The sequence below is a fragment of the Neomonachus schauinslandi genome, chromosome 2, assembly GCF_002201575.2.
Source record: "Neomonachus schauinslandi chromosome 2, ASM220157v2, whole genome shotgun sequence".
In the NCBI taxonomy this organism is placed as follows: domain Eukaryota; kingdom Metazoa; phylum Chordata; class Mammalia; order Carnivora; family Phocidae; genus Neomonachus; species Neomonachus schauinslandi.
Window position 1 is genome coordinate 16,279,046 of NC_058404.1, and position 21,526 is coordinate 16,300,571.

General features: G+C 42.6%; 1 protein-coding gene across 3 annotated transcripts in view; it reads left to right on the forward strand.

The window, feature by feature from the left end:
- SNX25 (sorting nexin 25) overlaps positions 1–21,526 on the forward strand; it is a 123,727-nt gene that overhangs the window by 97,752 nt on the left and 4,449 nt on the right. For 2 of the 3 annotated variants that reach the window (XM_044911731.1, XM_021694293.2), the window contains 7 exons: positions 794–958; positions 4,025–4,156; positions 6,317–6,457; positions 9,492–9,605; positions 14,687–14,851; positions 17,183–17,300; positions 20,676–20,742. In XM_044911731.1, coding sequence (XP_044767666.1) covers positions 794–958; positions 4,025–4,156; positions 6,317–6,457; positions 9,492–9,605; positions 14,687–14,851; positions 17,183–17,300; positions 20,676–20,742 — 902 coding nt within the window. The remainder of the gene's footprint in view (positions 1–793; positions 959–4,024; positions 4,157–6,316; positions 6,458–9,491; positions 9,606–14,686; positions 14,852–17,182; positions 17,301–20,675; positions 20,743–21,526) is intronic. The other variant, XM_044911739.1, reaches the window with a different exon arrangement.

Genomic DNA, 21,526 nt, shown 5'->3' on the forward strand with positions numbered 1-21,526 from the left:
GCCCGAAAGGAAGCCAAATGTATCTCAGTGTCTTTGTCCAATATTAGGCACAGATCATTCGGGTTGAGCTGGGTGCAGAACTCAGTTGGCTTCCCTTGTTCCAAGCAGATTCCCTTGGGTGTACCATTTGGAAGATAATGGTATGGAATCCACCCCACGACCTCATCTCCACCCTCCACCCGCTTTTTCCGGCTATTAAATGTTTCTTTTTTCACTGCAATCCTGAACACCAGTTACTTTGGTTCCAAATAACTTTGACTTGTTACTTTGCTGAGGCAAAGCAGCCTGCTCCTGGGTTGTTACCACAGAGTCTTTCCTTAGTGGAATCTAGTCCTTGAGCACAGTGTAATGATAGAGAACCTATGCACTCGGTAATAATGGCTGACCAGTCCAGCATCAGAAGATAGTGTGGTTCTCCCATCCAAGTACTAACCAGGCCTGACCCAATACCTGCCACCCCAGTCTTAATCAGTGGTGGAAGAACGGTCTCAGAACTGTTTGTGTCAATTGGCCATTTAAGTTTAATAGTAAAAGATTGGTTAATGATAATGCATCGTAAAACCTTCAGAAGGAAAGGAGAATGTTTTGTGGACCATTTGTTTTGTGTGTGTGTGTGTGTGTGTGTGTGTGTGTGTGTGGCAGTTTTAAGTTATTAGTTTTTAAAATCAGTACTTTTTAATGGAAACAACTTGACCAAAAATCTGTCACAGAATTTTGAGACCCATTAAAACAAAAGTTTAATGAGAAAAAAAAAAGAAGAAGATAGTGTGGTTCATGTGACTTTCTCCCCCAGGGCCCGGGAGTCGAGGCTGGTGAGGAAGCTGTAGATGAAGGCACGAGCCGGATTAATGAACAAGCCAGCTTTGCTGTAAACAAACTACGAGAACTAAATGAGAAACTTGAATATAAAAGGCAAGCTCTAAGTTCTATTCAAAATGCGCCAAAACCTGACAAGAAGGTAACTCTTTTGCTTTCAAGGTTGTCTTTGAAAGTTTCCATTTTTCCAATTTGATAAATAGTTTTCAGTTTATGTTGCAAAGCATCACAGTTTCCTTAAAAAGAATTTTAACAGTAAGTTCCATTGTTACATTTTTGCTTCTAGTATAGAATGAGAAAAGCACTTGTTTCTAGCCTTCGGTGGTCTGGGGTTCCCCCCCCGCCCCGTCATCAGCGGTGAGTAGCTCTGTTCTCTCACCTGGCTTGCCTACAGTACCTTTGCAGAACAGAGCAAAACATTTCCTTGTGTCAGATTCCTTTCTGGAAGTAAATTAACTCCACGAGGACAGTCTTTTCAATTTCATTTTTCTTTCAAATGCTGTGAGTCACGGTTTAGAGAACCTCAGAGAATTACGCAAGAAGTAGATTGTTTTGCTAAAAGCCAACAGAATTGGAAAGTTTAAAAAGGTGAACAGCATCTCCCTAACTGGCATTTTGCGAACCCCAGCAGTGGTGTGGCTTTTTGCTTTGTGGTTATACCTTTTCAGAGTCTAACAGGGAGGCATTTCTAGTATGGCCTTGGCCGATGCTCTTCGGTCTGCCAAATTGATCTCCTCTGGCAATTTCTGAGTGCGTGTTCAGCAACATAAGTGATGAGTAAATGCACGAGGCTGTGCCGGTCCCTGTGGGGAATCAGTGATATACAGAGCCTGACGTGCCCTTTGGGAGCAAACATGGTGACGGTGGGACCAAAACATACCCACATGAACATGAAGCAGAGAGTCTCAGCCCTGACTGATGATAAAGTGCAGGACAAGGTTTAGGCTGGGAGTGCTTCCTGTAGGCTTTTTGAGCAAGGAAAGAGTCCTTGTAGCCTTCATGTTCAGGAGACTTTCGGAGCAAAACTTGTGCCCTCAAACCACAGAGTTACATATCCTTATAGGATTTCTCATGAAAGAGATCCATAGCCTTTTTTTTTTTTAAATAAAATTACTTATTTTTTAAAAATTGTTGCAAAATATACATAAAATTTATTACTACTTCAGCCATTTTAGGTTGTCAGGTCAGTGTCTGTGTATTCACACTGTTTTGCAACCATCACTACCATCCATCTGCAGGACTCATTTCATATGGCAAAACTGAAACCCTGTACCCATTAAATAATACTTACCATTCCCCGCTCCCCATCCCCTGGCAACCACCATTCTACTTTCTATCTCTTACAGATTTAGCTACTCTGAAATACGTCGTGAGTGGAGTCATACAGTATTCATCCTTTTGTGACTAGCTTATTTCACTTAGTATAATGTCTTCAAGGTTCATTCATATTATACTGTGTGTCAGAACTTCCTTCCTTTTTAAGGCTGAGTGATTTTTCCATTGTGTATATATATAGCATTTTGTTTATCCATTCACCCATCAGTGGACATTTGGTTTGCTTCCACCTTTTGAGTATTGTGAATAATGCTGCCATGGACATGGGTGTACAAATATCTTTTCAAGATCTTGCTTTCACCTCTTTTGAGCATGTACCCAGATGTGGAATTGCTGTTTTTAATTCTTGGAGGAACCTCCATACTATTTTCCATAATGGTGGCACCATTTTATACCTTCTCACCAACAGTGCATGTAGTTTCCAATGTCTGTAGATCCTCACAAATAATTGTTTTTCAGTTTTTTGATAGTAACCATCCTAATGGGTGTGAGGTGGTTTGAATTTGCATCTCACTAATGATTAGTTATGTTGAGTATCTTTTCATGTACTCTTTGGCCATTTATATATTTTTTTTGAGAAATGTCTATTCAAGTCCTTTGCCCATTTTTGAACCAGACTGTTTGATTTTTGTTTTTAAGTTTTAAGAATTCTCTATATATTGGGGCGCCTGGATGGCTCAGTCGTTAAGCGTCTGCCTTCGGCTCAGGTCATGATCCCGGGGTCCTGGGATCGAGCCCAGCATCGGGCTCCCTGCGCTGCGGGAAGCCTGCTTCTCCCTCTCCCACTCCCCCTGCTTGTGTTCCTTCTCTCGCTATGTCTCTCTGTCAAATAAATAAATCTTAAAAAAAAAAAAAAAAAAAAGAATTCTCTATATATTTTGGATGTTAATATCCTATCAGATATGTGATTTGCAGATATTTTCTCTAATTCTGTGGGTTGCCTTTTTACTGTGCCAATAGTATTCTTTGCACAAAAGTTTAAAATTTTTACGAAGTCTAGTTTTCCCATATTTTCTTTTGCTGCCTGAGCCTTTGGTGTCATAGCCAAAAAGTCATTGCTAGTCCAGTGTTATGAAGCTTTTACCCTATGTTTTCTTCTAAGAATTTATAGTTTTAGCTCTATGTTTAGGTCTTTTATCCATTTTGAGTTAATTGTTATATAGGATGTTAGGTAAGGGTCCAACTTCATTATTTAGCATGCGGGTATCCAGTTTTCTCAGCACTATTTGTTGAGGAAATTGTTCTTTTCCCATTGAGTGGTGTTGACACCCCAGTCAAAATTCTTTGACCATATATACAAACGTTTATTTCTTGGCTGTCTATTCTAGTGCATTGGTCTACATGTCTGTCTTTATGTCAGTACCATACATTTTGATTAGTATAGCTTTGTAGTAAGTATTGAAATCAGGAAGTGTGAATCCTCCAACTTTGTTCTTTTTCAAGATTACTTTGGCTATTCAGTCTCCCTTGAGATTCCATATGAATTTTACAAAGGATTTTTCTATTTTTGCAAAATACATTGGAATTTTTATAGGTATTGTGCTCAATCTGTAGATCACTTTGGGTAGCACTGACATCTTAGCAGTGTTTAGTCTTCTAATCCATGAACATTGGAGATCATTCCATAATTTCTTTCATCAGTGTTTTGTAGTTTTCTATGTAGAAGTCTTTCACTACCTTATTTAATTCCTAAGTATTTTTTTAATTTTTATGCTATTGTAAATGGAATTTACATTTCCTTTTTGGATTGTCCATTGTTAGTGTAAAGAAATGTAGCTGATTTTTGCCTGTTGATTTCATATCCTACTATTTTGCTGAATTGTGCAGCATTTCAAGTGGTTTTATAACTCTCATGATGTTTTCCCTTTGGCAGATTGTTTTCAAGTTGAGGGAAGAGATAATTCTAATCGAGAAAGAACGCACGGACCTACAGCTGCACATGGCAAGAACAGATTGGTGGTGTGAGAACCTCGGAATGTGGAAGGCCTCCATCACCAGCGGAGAGGTAGGTCTGATTGCTTTTCCTCCCAGTTTATTTTAAGAGTATGACTTTATATGAGAAGACTTAGTCCTAGAGAACTATGTTTGAGGGTAGAAAACCTATGTTTGTTCTTGTAGACTGCATTTGTCCTTCCTTCTCTCTTCCTTCCTGTTTTCACTCTGTCTTACCCATGACTGCAAGCTGTAGGAGGGCTGCCCGGTATAGAACTGATCTCACTCCACTTCAGGTTGTCCTTATTCACTGGAACTGTAAGCAACTTTCAGATAAGGACAGTTAATGCCTCCGAATTGCCATTTTATTTTTCCATTGAGGATTGAAATAAAATGGAAGGCACTATTTGAAATTTGGTGGTGAGAAATTAAAAATTTAAGTGTTTCTGATTGCTTCATTCTGCTGACTTCACTTACTTAAATCTCAGTTGCTCTAAGATCTTTAATAATGAATATTTTTTCCTTTGAATTAGAAAATATTTTGCTGTTCTTTGAGGGATATGGGTAACAGTTTTCAGAATATGCTGTATCCCTTTTGTCTTTGAAAATAATTTCTTTTCAAAGAGAGATGCATATGGGCATTTACATTGTTAATGTGGACAACTTCTTCATTCCCACCTGCCCTACTATCAGTCCTGTGGAAATCTGGAGATAAAGGTCAGGTCCACACAGATAACGAGATCATGAGTAACATTAGGGTTAATGTTCACACTCTTACTGTGGTGTGGGGCGGGCTTGAAATTCACAATCTTAAGTTCACCTCTAGATTACATAGCAGACAAAGCGTGTTCTCCAAGAGCTACTGTGAAAGCACACACATTACATGAGTGCTTAACCAAGTGCTTCACCAGGTCTGTGGTACTTGGTAGCACTCCCATTAAGGTAAGTTGTAGGAATTTGCTGTGGCACCTTGGTCACGGAAAAGATAAGTGGACATGGACACTGAGGAGTCCCCTGACCACCAGAGTTCACAGGCAGTCCCACAGAGAACGTGTGGAAGATGTGTCTGCTTCATGCCAGATTCTCCTGAGTTCTGATCTGGGCTGACTCCCTTACTAGACGTGTGATCCTATGACAACCCGGGGACCCTGTGCGTGCCTTCACCTCCTGCATCCTCACAGTGGGATAATGGTCCTACCTCACGGGCCCCGTGCATGCTCTGGGAGTCTTGTGTCTCTTTCCTTTGCCTTTCTTATTGACTCTTTGTCTCTAATTCGATTTGTGACACTAATTCAAGCTTAAATTCAGTGTGTTTTCTTTTTGTTTTTTCTCTTAATCTATTTATGTTAAGTATAATAATGGCCTGTTCTGAATTGTGATATTGTATGTATATGTGTCTGTGTTAAGGAATTATCTAAGTCGGGAGGTAGAGGAAATTACGTGTTTCAATGTAAAATTTCATAAAAATAGAAATCATGGTTTGTTGAATCCAGAAATTGAACCGGGGAAGTCTTTATCCTTTCCTGAGACAGGTTTTGGCATATCTTACACTTGTTTGCTTGCTGTTCATTTGTTTTTTCAAAGAAACACGCTTAAGATGTTAAGTTTGCTATATTAGTTTTCTTTTGATGTGTAACAAATTACCACAAATTTCATGGCTTAAGACAACACCCATTTATTAGCTCACAATTCTGTAGGTTGAAAGTCCAACCCTGCGTGACTCTCTCATTCTCTACTCATTGTGTCATAAGGCTGAAATGAACATACTGGCCAGACTGAGTTCTTGTCTGGAGACTGGGGAAGAAATCCTCTTCCAGGCTCATTCAGGTTGTTGGCAGAACTCAGTTCCATGTGGTTGTGGACCTGTCTCTGCTCTCTTGCCGTCAGTGGAAGCACCGCCACGCACCCCTCTCCTTCATGCTAGCACCGCGTGTGCAATCTTTCTTGCACTTCCAGGCTTTCCCACGTCTTCTCCTGCCACCAGCCCGAGGAATCTCTCTGCTCTTAAAGGGCTTGTGTGATTAGGTTAGGCACACCCAGGTAATCCCGCTGTGTTAAGGTCAGCGGTTAAACATAACATAACCTAATTGCAGGAATAGATTCCGTGGTATTCACAGTCCCAGGGATGACGCAGGGCATGTACACTAGGGAGTGGGAGATCTTGGGAGATATTTAAAAATCGTGCCTACCATATCTGCTCACCACCCTTTTTGTTGTGTTTGTTTTTCCCAAGGTTACAGAAGAGAATGGTGAGCAGATGCCCTGTTACTTTGTCATGGTAAGCTTACAAGAAGTTGGAGGAGTTGAAACTAAGAACTGGACCGTCCCCAGAAGGCTCAGTGAGTTCCAGAATTTACACCGGAAACTTAGTGAGGTATGAATACTCATGAACACAAGGTGTAGAATTACTAAGCAAGAAGATATATAAGAGCTCATTTCAATTTTTTACATATAAGGAAACTAATTAACCTTTCTCCTTTGCTGTGGATACTGGCAAAGTGGCATTTTCAGCATGACATTTGGAAATTAACCCATAGACAAACCATTTAGTGTAAATCCTTCAGGACGAAGCATTGTCTGCTCTCCATTGAGCCTCATAGAACCCCAGAGCTGAAAGAGGGCTAGGGATCATCTAGGGCCACTGGTGTTTGAAGCTACCAGTTGTGACCTTTTAGTGGGAAGCGAAATCAATGAATGATTGCAGCAACAGGAAGACCATGGAACATACTGGATTTCGGCACAAAGAGTAAGGGTCATAAAGTGTCGTGGTTGAGAACACAGACTCGGGAGCCCAGACTGCTTGAGTTTGGATCCTAGCTGTACTGTTTAGTAGCCATATGACCTGGGACTTGTCACTGTGTCTCTTTGTCTCTCTTCTTCATCAGTAAAATACAAATACTGATAGCGCCTGTGTCTCCTATCTCAGAGTTGTTGTGAGAATTAAGGGGATAAATGCATACACAGCACTGAGAAGAAGGTGTGGCACATAATAAACGTTATCATGTTGGTGGTGGTGGTAGTAGCAATGAGCACTGTTTCCTAGAACCCCTTAGTTTTATAGGTGCGTTCGATTTTATATGTGGCTATGCACGTATGCGTGTGCGGGTTGCAACACAGCATGTATTTCCTACTGTAGGTTTTAGGTAGAAATGTCAGAAACCTTCTAATCTAGGTCAGCTCTTTTATTTTAAGAGGAGAGGAGCTGACCCCAGAGAGTTTGATCGATTTATCACAGGGCATGTTCCTAGTGGCCCAACCTGGACTGGAGTCCGGGCCACCTTATTTTCCATTCCTTATTCTTCCATCTTTCTCAGGAACTGCGTCCTCTCCAGCTCTCCTCCTCCTAGAGATGACAGCCCTCCTCCCTGGCAACTGAGACTCTCTTTGGTCACTTCTCCTCTTGTTTCTGTTTATTGTCGTCTGGCTCAGAATGAATTGATGCTGGTAAAATCCTGCGGTCACCTATCAGACTGCTCTTCTGCCAGTGAAATGCGTCTGTTTCCTTTAACATTTTCTCCTAAGGGGATTTTTTAAAAAATCCCTTTAATCACCAGCTTATAAATTCTATACCTTCTTCAAGTGATTTTAAAATGATGGTGGGGGCGCCTGGGTGGCTCAGTCGGTTAAGCGTCTGCCTTCAGCTCAGGTCATGATCCCAGCATCCTGGGATGGAGCCCCACATCGGGCTTCCTGCTCAGCAGGGAGCCGGCTTCTCCCTCTGCCTCTCCCTCTGCCTGCCGCTCTGCCTACTTGTGCTATCTCTCTGACAAATAAATAAATAAAATCTTTAAAAGGATGGTGGCCAAAACCAAGTGTCCTACTCCAGTACTTCTCAAAGGGACTGTGGTCACCCTGGCAGTGTGGAAAGCGAAATCTCTCTCTAAATAGAAGATTACATTTTCCCCAAAATGTGCGAGTAAAATAGACACTACGGAAAAGTGTGTCGTTTGCCCTGTGACAAACCATTGTGAAGCCGACGTTTAGTATCCATCCAGTTGCTGATAAAAACAGGAGGAAGGAGAAAAAGGAATTTAGAGGAGATTTTGAAATAAAATGTATGTGGAAAATGTTCTTTGAAAATAAAAAAAAACAAGTAGACTGAAGCCTTAGAGGAAGTAAACCTTATAAAACTCCATGTCTGTCTCATTTCCTTATCTGTAGCTGATCCTTGGTGTTCTTTTCTTACCGTTAGAATTTACTGTCCTGTGACTTTTCGTTTTTGTGTGTAAACCCTTCCTGCTGACAGCTGGGACAGGAGGCACCTTTTCAGGTCCCTGGTGAATTTTAATCTTCCCTTCTGACTCTCACTGCCTGTTTCATTTCTTGAAAATTATACCCCGAATTTGAGCCCTGATTTATATGTCTCCTTGGGCACATGCCATTGTACCCCTGGTTCTTCAGTGGGCTGTGTGGGAAGGGCTAGTTTTTCCTTTCCCAGCACCCGAAGCACCTGCATGCCCTTGTTACAAGCGACTTAACCCATGCCATCTCATGCTGTGGACGGGCCAGCAGGCACTCCTGTGACCCTCCTGTGCACGGAGGGTGACGCCAGCAGTTAGAGCGGTCGCAGGCAAAGGCTGTGCTCGCTGACTTTTCAATGCCAGTTGGTTTTATTAAGCGTATTCATGTGACCCCAGTGCCTTCATGAAGGGCCAGTGTTTGGAAGTGGGGCCAGAGTCCAGAGCATTTGGAACCCACTGCCCTCCTAGGGTCTGAGGGGCAGACTGGCAGAGTCCTGTCATAAAGAACACAGACTTTGTGGTCAGATGGATCTGGGTTTTAATCCTGATCTTTAATTGTCTCATATGTGAAATAGGAATAATAACAATTGCCAACTCTTCGAGCTGTTATTTCATGTGCCGAGCTTCTAGCACAGTGTCTGGCAGAACGTAGGACTCAATCCACAAAGGATCTGTTATTATTTATTAATATATTATTATTAATGTACTTCCATTGTGCAGTTTGCCACTGAAGGGCAGTAATAAAGCGGCAAGCTAAGTTACTCCTTCTTTCCATTGTTTTATCAACTGGGATAACTTTTTCACAGAGATGTTATAAACAAAGCACATTCTAATAGGAAGATTTTCTTCCTGTGAGCCAGGTATCCACACCTAGAGCCTTGTGCTTTGTGCGTGTTGTTCAAACCCACCTGATCAGCCTGGCCTCTGCATTGCCCAGCTCTCAGGCATTCAGGGGCCTAGGGATGAGCTTTAGCTTTTTTCATCAAATGTCCCGTTCCTCTCGATTCCATGAGCCTGATTAGAACAGGCAGGTTTTCAAGGTCTTAAACCTCAGAGGAACAAGTACAGGAGGAAGATACTTGGTTTGTTCTAATTATAATTCTAAACTTTTTTTTTTAACATGAAAATGTGATTCGAAATGCTAACATTTAATGTTTTCCTCCACAGTGTTTCCCTTCTTTAAAAAAAGTCCAGTTGCCTTCTCTTAGCAAGCTGCCTTTCAAATCTATAGATCACAAGTTCATGGAAAAGTCAAAGAATCAATTAAATAAGTTTTTACAGGTAAGCAATTGAAAACTTTTTGGATATGAGAGGAAAAATTAGTTATTTGGGGTTAAACTGTCATCATACTAAGAGCTTGCTTGTTTGCTTCCTGGTCTTAAAGGTCATGCCAGGTCCTCAAAATGTCTTTGGTTTGTTGGTTTCTTTGTTTATAATTAAAGTATACTATACACACAAAAAATAAAATATAACAAGTACAAAATATGTACAATACAGATACCATGTGTGCAGCTTTGTCCTTTTCCACACACTGAGCCCGCCCTGTAAATAGCACCCAGGCCAGTACGCTCCGGCTTCTTTCCCGTCACAGCCCCTGGCCCAGGGTGGTCACGATCCTGACCGACGACTAGCCACACAGATACAGTTGTTTCTGAACTTCCTGTAAATGGAATCATGCAGTATGGACTCCTTTGTGTCTGACCTCTTTCACTCAACAACTGTGTCCAGGGGATCTACCCACAGTGCTGTTCTAGTTGCAGATCATTTGTTTTCACTACCACGTAGGTTTTTCATTGTGAGAATACACTACAGTCTATTCATCCCATTGTTGACGAGCATTTGGGCCACTTCCAGTGGAGGCTATCATGAAGAAGGCTTCTATAAACTTGTAGTACTTGACTTGTGGTGAATCTGTGTTGCGTCTGGGTTTCTTCATTTGTCCAAGTGGTTGTGGCAGTTTTTACAGTCACCACAGTGTGTCGGGATCTGATGGCCGCCCCCCGCCCCCGCACCTCCTCTTCTCTGCCTGTTTCTCTTTAGTCCTGGTGGGTGTGTGCTGGGGTCTCCCCGTGGTTTCAGTTTGCATTTCCCTGATGGCGAATGAAATGGAGCACTTCATTACTGGCCACTGGGATAGCTTCTCTGGTGAAGTGTCTGGTCAAGTTGAGTCTGCTCTTCTGTCGTGTTGCCCATCTTTTCCACACTGCTTTGTGGGAGTTCTGCATGGGATTTGGATGTGAGTCTCTTGTCAGACCATTTATGTTGCAGATATCTTCTCCCTTTCTGTGGAGGGCCTTTTCACTCTCTTAATGATTTCTTTTCATGAACAGAAGTTCTCAATTTTAATTTAGTCCAGTATATCAATTTTGTCTTTTATGCTTATGTCTCTGTGCCTGTTAAGAAATCTTTGCCTCCCCCAAGGTCCTAAAGCTACTCTCCTAATTTCCTCTAAATGCTTTATTGTTTGTTTTCAGTCCATTTTTAGAGAATAAGGCCAAACATATACTATCCTTGATAGCAGCCACTATTTATTTTTCCTTAGCTGGGCCCTCTGTATTCAGAGGATAGTTAAGTTACTCAAACCACGTACGCTTGTAGTTTTTGGAGGCATGGAACTTTGCCTCGTGAAACACTTTTTGCCTATGTAGTGGTAGCTAGAAGTCCTAGGATTTTATTTTATTTATTTATTTTTTATTTTTATTTTTTTTAAAGATTTTATTTATTTAACAGAGAGAGACATAGCGAGAGCAGGAACACAAGCAGGGGGAGTGGGAGAGGGAGAAGCAGGCTTCCCACAGAGCGGGAAGCCTGATGTGGGACTTGATCCCAGGACCCTGGGATCATGACCTGAGCCGAAGGCAGACGCTTAACGACTGAGCCACCCAGGCGCCCAGTCCTAGGATTTTAAATGATGGATGTTGCCAAATTCTTAGTGAAGGCTTTATTAAAACATAGTTGTTCACTCAGAAGTATGGGTCATTGTTGGGGCGCCTGGGTGGTTTGGCCTTCGGCTCAGGTCATGGTCCCAGGGTCCTGGGATCGAGCCCCGCATCGGGCTCCCTGCTTGGCGGGAAGCCTGCTTCTCCCTCTCCCACTCCCCCTGCTTGTGTTCCTCTCTCACTGTGTCTCTCTCTGTCAAATAAATGAATAAAATCTTTAAAAAAAAAAAAAAAAAAGAAGTATGGGTCATTGTAAAAATAGATTTGTTTAAGTCAGAGTTGCTTTGAAAGTGTTAGTCTCTTTTTTCCACCTATTCCTATCTCCCCCCTCATATATATATGTTTGTATGTGTATATGTATCCTAAAGTTTTTCTAAGATGCAAATTATTTTATTTCCTGAGGGAAACTTTTATTTTATAATATAATAATACATAAATATGTGTGTGTATGTAATATATAATATAGTGTAATATGATGTAAATTTTCCTTAGGAAATAAAACAATTTACACCTTGAAAAACTCTGAATTTAATTATGGCAGAACTGGATTAGAGAATCGTCAGTGTTTAAATGCTCTTACAAGAGAATTTGAAACTGAAATACTACCATTTTGTTGCTGATTCAAAATGTCTAGGAAATAATTAAACCCACTCCAACACAGTACCTGCTTAAATCATCCGGATGAACTAAAGATCTCATTTGTGAAACAGATGTGTATTGCTCAAAATCCAGGATTTTTAAACTTCAGGTGTGGAGGTTTGGAACCCTGCAGCCGACTCTCGTTTCCTTCCAGTCCTCTGCTACTGGGGCGGCGGGGGGAGGTCTCCGTTTATTTGGCCTTTCCTGTTGCCACAGATCCCACACTCTGGGCCTGTGCTTTTGGGGTGCAGAGAGGGTGCCCATGTGCCTTTATCGGATTGTTGGTTGTGGAAGTGGGTTAGCGAATTCTGCTGTTGTGCCAAGAGAAACCGCACTCTGAGACTCTGCCGATAGGTCATGTGGACATAGCCGAGAGCAAGAATAATCTGCAGCTAAGCCAGATGAAACAGTGTGTCTAGTGACCTTTTGTCTTTTTCGTCAAGAGGATTTTCAGTCAGGAAGTAATGGTTTGGATTGTTTTTCATTTCCTCAAGGACTGTTTGATAAAGCCATAACCATTGAATGTAGTTAGATAGGTTATACAGCAGACTGTTGTTTGAAAGTATTATCCCACCAGCCGCAAACAGGAAAAAGGTGCAGAATGCTTAGTCTTTTATTGGGTCCACAGGACCTTCCAGAAAAAGGGATTCCACTGAGTGTATGTTTACTTGAATGTTTATTTATGACAGATAGTTCCCTAGTGAAGCATACTAATTGTACAGATATTTAATAATCTAGCTACTCATTCCTAGCCATACTGTTGCTTATGTCTTTCTTCATTCGTGCTTACCACATTCCCCATTCCTGCTCCCATACTTAACACCACCTACCCCAGCTATTCCCCTCCAGTGGCGCTCCGTCCTGCTTCTGGGTATGCATGTGCTGTGTACTCTTCTTGGAATGCCTTACCCCTTTCTCCATCACCCACTGAACAGTCATCTGAGATCTTTACCAGAATAGAATAACATGCTGTAAGTGTTTGGAGGGAAGGAGCTGGGAATGGGATGCCATCCCCAGAGAGCTTAAAAATGATAAAAACCCCAATTATATCTTGCCCCACAGACAGCTGTGAGAATTTCTTACTTATTGTATGTACTTAATTTGATTATTTTCCTTCATAATAGAATATAATTTAGGCCAGAGTCTTATCACCCTTAATGATCACTTTATTTATGTTGATTGTAATAAGTTTGAGACTTATCATTAGTTATCATTTCCTACTATTTTATAAAATAATGCTGGAGTATAGATTAGCTAAAGGAAATCAAGTTGGGAGGATATCTCCTGCCTTCTAATCCATCTGCACGTATGCCTGAACATTTGATTCTCTGCAGAAGGAACGAAGGCCTATCTGTTGGGCGCCGGGGCTGGGGAAGGCAGTAGTGACATCAGCTCCCCTCCACCTGAGGCAGGACTTGCCCATGTTCAGTCCAGTCTTCTGCGGGACAGAGGAAGCTAACAACCCCTGGAACGTTGGTCGTCCCCTTGGAGCCCCTGTCCCCAGTGTGCCAGTCCTGGCTGTTCTCACGGGAGCTTGTTCTAGGGACGGTCATAGAGTTCATTGGGTTTCTGCCTTCGCCTGAACAGATGTAATGTGACTGTCATGGGCCAAGTCCTCTGAGACTAGATCTTAACCTCTTCTGCCACCCCAGGCTCTGACATGAGAAGCACGATGTGCTCCCAGTGTCCCTGTCCCCCAGGGGATTACATCGTCAATGGGGCACTGTTTCCCACTGGTCTCGTTATTCCTAAAGCCTGTATCTTTTTTTGTTTGTTTGTTTCAAGGCTTTATTTAAATTCCAGTAGGTAACATACAGTGTTATATTCGTTTCTGGTGGACAGTGTAGTGATCCAACGCTTCCATGCAACACCCGGTGCTCATCACGACAGGTGCCCTCCTCAATCCCCATCACCTCTATCACCCACCCCCCCCGCCCCCTCCCCTCTGGTCACCATCAGTTCTCTAGACTTAAGAGTCAGTTCTTTGGTTTGCCTCTCTCTCCTTTTTCTCCCTTTGCTTGTTTGTTTTGTTTCTTAAGTTCCACATATGAGTGAAATCCTATTAAACCCTGTATCTTTTAATGCTAGACATTTAGACATTCTTGTGGTCATGTTGTTAATCTTACTGTCCTACCGTAGCACTTACCTGGGCATAAACTTAATTTATGTTCTTCTTTGCTATCTCCGGAGGCCAGATAAGTACCTAAAGAACTTGAGGACATTTCCAGTTCAAGGGCTCATAAAAACAGTTCTGTAATTATGTAAGCAAGCTTGGAAGGTGGGAGCACGGGGAGAAAACTCCTGCCTGGTGTGGACAGTGCCGTGTGACAGCTCAAAGTGCCTTTTTTCAACTGATGTACAAAGTCTGAACACAGCCATAAAAGGGTGGTTGAGTGGTCTCCTTGTGCAGTGTGCAAATGTGTAAGTTCCAGCACCGCTGGATGGAGGTGAAGTTGACATTCCAAGGCAGTGGTCCCTGGGTCTGTAGGCCATGTGCAAAGCCGGGGATTTTGTTGCGCTGAGCAGCTGTCCACACAGCTTCTTCCACAAGCAGGATGACTAGGGTGCTCCAGTTAACCTGCAGGGGGTTGCTTGCGATTAAAATCATTGGAATTCATCTAGTGTGTTCTGTTTCAGGGGGAGAGGAGAATGGTTTGGGGTTCAGAATTATGAAAATAAATTCCCAACACAGTCCTTTGCGCCTTGCTTGCCCCTATTTGTGGTGGTTTCCGGCAGCACAGACTTATTCCTCCATAACAGTAATGCACCCTCTTTCCTCCCCAGAATCTGCTGTCAGATGAAAGACTGTGTCAGAGTGAAGCACTTTATGCCTTTTTGAGCCCTTCTCCTGACTACCTCAAGGTTATTGATGTGCAGGGGAAAAAATCCACTTTTTCATTATCCTCATTTTTGGAAAGACTTCCTCGAGACTTCTTCTCCCATCAAGAGGTGAGCTGTTGAAAGGTCATGCCATTTTTGCAACAGATTTAGGGGAATGTCTTTTTGAAGGTTTCTTGAAGTTCCAGGTATTTGTTGAAAGCATGCTACTAGTGGGGGGGGGGGAAGCGAATACATCTATTTTCAGCTACTATCACTGTCATATTTTTGGAACACCTGCTTGTGCTCCCCTACAAGCCACTCGCAAGAGTTAAGATACAAAAAAGAGTGATAACAAGGTTGGTAAGTGAAATGTGGGTGGAAAGTTATATGGGAGCCCTGGTAAAAGTGGTGGACAGGCAGTGCCCCGAGATGGGGAGTCATCATTAGGGGGAGCTGGAGCTCACTTTGAAGGTCGGGATGGGGGGGACAGTCAGTAGGTCATTGGACTGGAGAGGAGAGCTTCAGGAGTGGGCTAATGGAAGGTTAGGCAAAGAGGGGAGGTGGGGGACGAGGTCATGCCAGGCTGAGGAGCTCAGCATTAATTCTCAGGGAGTAGAAGGTCATGGGATATTCTGAAGCAAGACGAATCTAGGAGCTACATTTACAGGTAAAGAAGCAAATAGAGATTGCAGACATTGTGATTTCATATTCTGGACCTCAGGCCTTCCTGCAGAGTGCGAAGCCCCTTCTTTGGCTCTTCAGCAAATTGCACAAGACTACCTCTGAAAATGGGCGTCTCCTTATGGAGATGTTCACTGCCTCCTTGGCATTCATTGTTAAAGGCCCCTGGCTCTTCAGTAGGATCGGTTGAAGGAGTTTGGACAGAAGGAGCTGATGATGAAAAGGGGCATGCTACTTCACTGCATCCTGAGCTGGGAGAAATCTGTGCACAGCACAGAGCACGTCCATGCCAGTGCTCGGGGCTCTGTGTAAGCCTGCTTCCCCCACAAGGGACTCTCCCACCTCTGCCCTGCAGGCCCGTATTTGTAATGTCTGGCCATATTCAGTTAGCTTGCCTCCATGACCTCTCATTTATCCCTGAACCTCTGGGAGTTTACATTATGGCTCAGTCACTCTGTGAGATCGTTCTCTGAAGGTGAGTGCTGGTGGCCAGACCCAGTGGCTTCCTGTCCGTGTTCAACTCTGTCCACCTCTTTTGCAGCATCTGATGTTGCTGTGAGGTTTTGGGAACTCCTGCCTCTGTGACTTCTCAGCCCTTTCCTCTGCTCATCCAGTCCCCCACAGTGCTGTCATTACCCTATGCTCGGGCTTCGGCCTTAGCTGTTGCCTGTCTGCCCACATAGAAGGAGCCTGCTCGGCTGTCCTCCTGCTGCCTCTGTTTGGGCCTCTGACAGCGCTTCACCCTGCTTGCGGAAACAGCCATGCACCTGTTTGTCAGCCTCCCGAGATCGCTGTGGGCCGCTGAAAGTCTGGATCCACGTCACACCTGTTTGCACTAGCCTGGTGCCTGGCATAGAATGAGTTTTGAACTGAAACTTGCTGATACGCTGATGAGGAAGTGAGAGGGGCTGAAGTACAGAATCAAAGCTTGAGTCAGAGCTTTAACATAATGACGTTATTTTGAAATATACATGTTTTTAAAAAACAGTGCATTTTATTTTATTTGTTTTTATTTATTTGAGAGAGAGAGAGTGAGAGAGCACGAGCAGGATGAGGGGCAGAGGGAGAAGCAGACACCCTCCTCAGGGAGCCCGACGCGGGGCTCGATCCCACAACTCCAGGATCATGACCTGAGCCGAAGGCAGACACTTAACCGACTGAGCCACCGGGGGGTCCCAAAAAACAGTGAATTTAAAATCATTTAAGTTAAAAAAAAAAAAACCTTACTTGGGGCACCTGGGTGGCTCAGTAGGCTAAGCCTCTGACTCTTGATTTCAGCTCAGGTTGTGATCTCAGGCTTGTGAGATCGAGCCCTGTGTTGGGCTCCAAGCTCAGCGGGGAGTCATCTTGGGGATTCTCTCTCTCCCTTGCCCTCTCTCTGTCTGCCCCGCCCCCCACACACTTATGTGCTCGCACTGGCTTTCTCTCTCAAATAAATCTTAAAAAAAAAAGTTAAAAAGCCTTACCTTTAAAATTCAAAATGGCTAGAAAACTATTCTGTTATCTACTAATTTACTCCTTATTAATACAGTGATAGAGGTTTTTCACAATTATTTTAAACCTAGAATAAGGCTTTAACACCAAGCTTTTCCCTGAGGTTAGACACACATTTTGCCCTCTGTTGAGAATGCATAGATCTCTGCATGCAGGAAAGTTGAAAGAGTACTTAAGGTTGAAATGTGAGCACATAGTTTGGAATTTACACTTGAAAGAAAAGAATAACTCTACCAACTTCCTTGGATAAGTGATCTGCTTCCTTTGACCTTTCTGTACCCCCAGGAGGAGACAGAAGAGGACAGTGACCTGTCAGATTATGGTGATGATGTGGATGGGAGGAAAGACGCCTTGGCTGAACCGTGTTTCATGTTGATTGGGGAGATCTTTGAACTTCGAGGAAGTAAGCTTCTTTGTTATTATTTAATGGTAATTGCTGTTAAGTGTGTACACACACACACACATACACTCATAATATCCCTTTATTCCTAGTCAGATGTGTATTTATGTCCATTCACTCAACAGCAAATACTTTTAAAAGCCAACCAGACACCATGGTAGAATCTGAGGCCACGACCTTAAGACAGATAATCATCTCTGGGTCCTGGGTTACCCTATACCATGTTCCTCTGAATACAGATAGAATGCTTTGAATTTCTTTTATGTGATTTAGCATAGCCTCATTGCTTTATCACCAAAAGGTATACAAAAAATAATTTTGCATAGCCATGTTGTTCAGGCTGAGGTTTTGGTGCTGTTAGGGTGTACTGTGGTCAGGGACACAGGCATGCCTCGACCTTGCCTTTCAACTACACCTTTGTTCCCATAGAGGAGTGGTTATTACTGGAAGGGCAGGGAATTTTGTCCCTCAGGGGACATTTGGTGATATCTGGAAACATTTTTGGTTGTTACAACTTGGGGGATGGTGCGACTGGCATCTTGTGCGTAGAGGCCAGGGATGCTGCTAAACTTCCTACAATGCACAGGTCAGCCTCCTACAACAGAGAGTTGTCCTGTCCAAAAGAGTTAGCGCCAAGGTTGAGGAATACTACCCTAGTAGTACTTGAGGAAGATGTACTTAGATGAAACAAGAGCACAAACAGGATTAAAATACTCTTGTTAAGACCCACACGGGTGCTTCTCTCCCAAAGTGGTCCTTGGGTAAAAGGTCAAACGGTAATGCTTGGCCAAGTCTTGAGTGCTAAATAGGACCCTCTGCCCACACACACCTGGCAGAGCCTCAGGACTAGCTAGAGCTAGGACAGGTGCCTCAAGGCACACCTCACCACCTAGAAGAGGAGGCGCATGAGGGGGTCAGGGTTGGCAGAAGCACAGTAATGCCACCAACCACTGTAAATGTTGCCCTGTGACTGACTGTCCGGTGCTCTGTCTGCTCAGATTAGCATCTCTTCCCTTGGGGTGAAGAAGGTGGGCTAGGACTCGTTTTAAGTGCCAGAATTAATTATTTTGGTCATCAGTAAGCCACAGCTAAAACAATCAGCAAACACTTTGGGAGCCTTTGTTTTAGATATCACTCTGTAGGCGAAACAAAAGTATATCAGATGTAGATTCTTCCTTCAGTGAATTTACAACACAGGGGTTCCAAAAATGTAATTCACGTTAAGCAGTAGACCCAATTCTAAACTGCAGGCAGAGATTTATACATAAGGGTGTTCACTTTAGCATGATTTCAATAACGAAAAGTTGGAACTAAGCTGAACTTTAGAACTGAGGGATAGTTAAATTAAGAAATAACCATGAGAGAATATCATCCAAATGCTAGAGAGGCTTTCAGATGAAAAAGCTGTCCCTGTTCCATATTTTAGACTAAGATATATACTGATGTTTGCCTTGGTTCAGTGTAGGCAGAAACAACTAGTTCTTCACCCAAAGTCTGACTCTTCCTCAGTGAAATCTGGCCCATTAAATCATGAATCCTCCCTGTTTCCCATAGAGTTGATAAGAATGAGGAAGCAGCATTTTAGCCTTTTGGCAGTGTGCTCTTCGTGATACAGAGATTGAAAGACAAAGTCTTGTCTTTGCAGCGTGGATTTCCTCCATCATGTGCCTGCTCAGAAGCATATTTGGTTTTGCCAGTGACATTTCAGAGGGGAATAAATAGAACATCATTTATAATGAGATGTGATAGAGTTGCCGTCAGCAAAAACCCTAGTGTTGCTGCAGCTGCTTCTGTCTCTGAACAAATGAGTCTTTGGAATAAATACTAGGGCTGTTTCCTGTGTGGTTTGGGGACTGGGGACCGGGAGAGGCTAGGAAGAAAGTAGTAAAGGCATGTATCAGTGATGAGAGAGAATTTGCCCCAAAGACATTTTTTGGTTCCTGCTCTAGTTCAGTGTACAGAAGGGCATCAGTAAGACAGCCTTTAAAAAATTAACTTTCACTTGTCTGCCAGGCAGGCATTCTTCTGATAGCTGTCTATGTCGTCAGACCCTCTGCATGTGAGCTGCCTCGCTCCTGCCCTAGAAAGCCAGAGTGAAGTTATCAACACTGGCAGGCATGCTCCTCCCAGCCTAAATGCCCGCCTAAAATGAAACACGTCTGCATGCTACCAGCATGCTCTGAATTCCATAAAAAATTAAAGGCACTTTTGAAGCATGGTTCTGATTCCAAGACTTGACTCTTACTTGAAAGATTAACTACACTACTTTAACTGGACACTTAGGTCCATCTAAAAAGGTAGAAATGACTTTAGAATGTTTTCAAGTCTGGTGCCAAGTCGGTGTTAATCGTTGATTTTGTTTGGGTGGTTTCCTTTTTACAGAAGGGTTTGTGAATTTAGTCCTTTTGGGTTTTCCTACTGGACAGGAGCCCTGAACTCAGCCAAGCCTGAATTTCTCATTTGCTTATGTGTGAGTAGCTAAACATTTCAATGAACGGATGTGAATTTATATAGGTGGAAAATTTGGTTTAGATTCCAATTTGCAGACCTAAAATATCCTCATAGCATTTCTTTGCCTTCTTTTGGTTTATGTTCACATTCTGGACCTGTAAAGAAGATATCTCTCCATGTTAATAATAACAGATCTGTAGAACCTTTCACAACACTCACATAAAATATCGACAAGATCCATAAAGCAGAAAAGCACATGGTACTCTTGTCTTCGAACAGATGAGGAGACTGAGGCGCAGAGAAGGTGGTTTGTGCCAGGCTGCTCTGCAAGGTGGCCCAAGAGAGCGCTGAACCCACCTCTCACTCAGGGTCCTGGCTCTTCGCAGTTCACCTTTCTCCCAAAAGCATAAAATATATAAAAATATGCAGTGATCTGCAACCTACTATCCAAATGGAAACTTAGACCCACACATTCATTTTAATATTTCAAAATATTTGTCAATATTGGACCACAGATGTTTCTCGTTCAGAGTAGTGTGTGAGGAAATTGGGTTCCACAAGCCAGACAGAAATCTAAAATAGGCATTGCATTGTCTGCTAACAGAAAACAGACATGTAAGTAGCCCGGGGATATGTGAAATAAAGTATTATTTCCACTTGCTAGCTCAGCTGTTGTTCAGGCATTGAAAAGCTATAAAAACTCTTAGGTTTTATCTCCTCAGTTGCTATGTAGAAAATGAAAGCTTAGGAGAAATTTTGGGGGCAGAAGTTTGCGAACCTAGACCCAGATTCTGCAGATATCATAGTCTTGACTTGGTGTCAGGACTTGGATTGAGTCAAATGGTAAGATTAATGCTTTTTGCAGCTGTGAAAATGTCGTAATTGTGATATACTGTGCTAATTCTTTTCCTCTGATTTCTATTTCAGTGTTTAAATGGGTGAGAAGAACATTAATTGCTCTCGTTCAGGTCACTTTTGGAAGAACCATCAACAAGTGAGCTGCATGACATTAGTTTTTGAATTTTTGCCTTACTCTTTGCCCTAGTAGTCAAATTACTATACTCGTGGTATGGTAGCCGGTGATCTCCCTAGCTGAAGGTTTTGTATTTTCTCATGTTGTTTCTGCAATGATTCTAAGATTGGATAGGGAGACAGGTTTCTGAAATAATTTCTCCCATAGAATGCATGGTGAACTAGATGATCAAAGCTTGAGCTAGCTTCAGCATTCTGGCTGAAAGGGTCAGAAAATGCTGTTCTGTAGGGACACCGGGCTGCCTCACTTGGTGGAGCATGAGACTCTTGTGGTTGTGAGTTTGAGCCCCATGTTGAGTGTGTGGAGATTACTTAAAAACATAAATTAAAAAAACAAAAGGAAAAACCAAAAAGTTCTGTAAAGTTCTCTTGATCACGATGACCAGTTTGAGTATCTTGGGCACAGAGTTTTTATGTTGTATGATGGGCATCAGTTTTAGGCTTAGACTCTAACCCAGAATGAAAGTAGGATGAGCATCACGTGACAGGTATTTATTTGGAGGGAAATGCAAACCATAGTTTTTTTTTTCCAAGTTGGGGTAACATTAAAATGGTAATTGCTCTAATTAGCTAACATCTTAATATCCATCCATTGAGATATATGTGTGTTTCATATAACAGTATTGTAAGCCATATATATATTTGAAGCTATAGTCCATTATCCATATACGTAAGAGTTTAACTATCCAGTACTCTTCGAGAGAGAAGCATTATGACTTCCTGCACAATAAAAACGTGAGTCATTT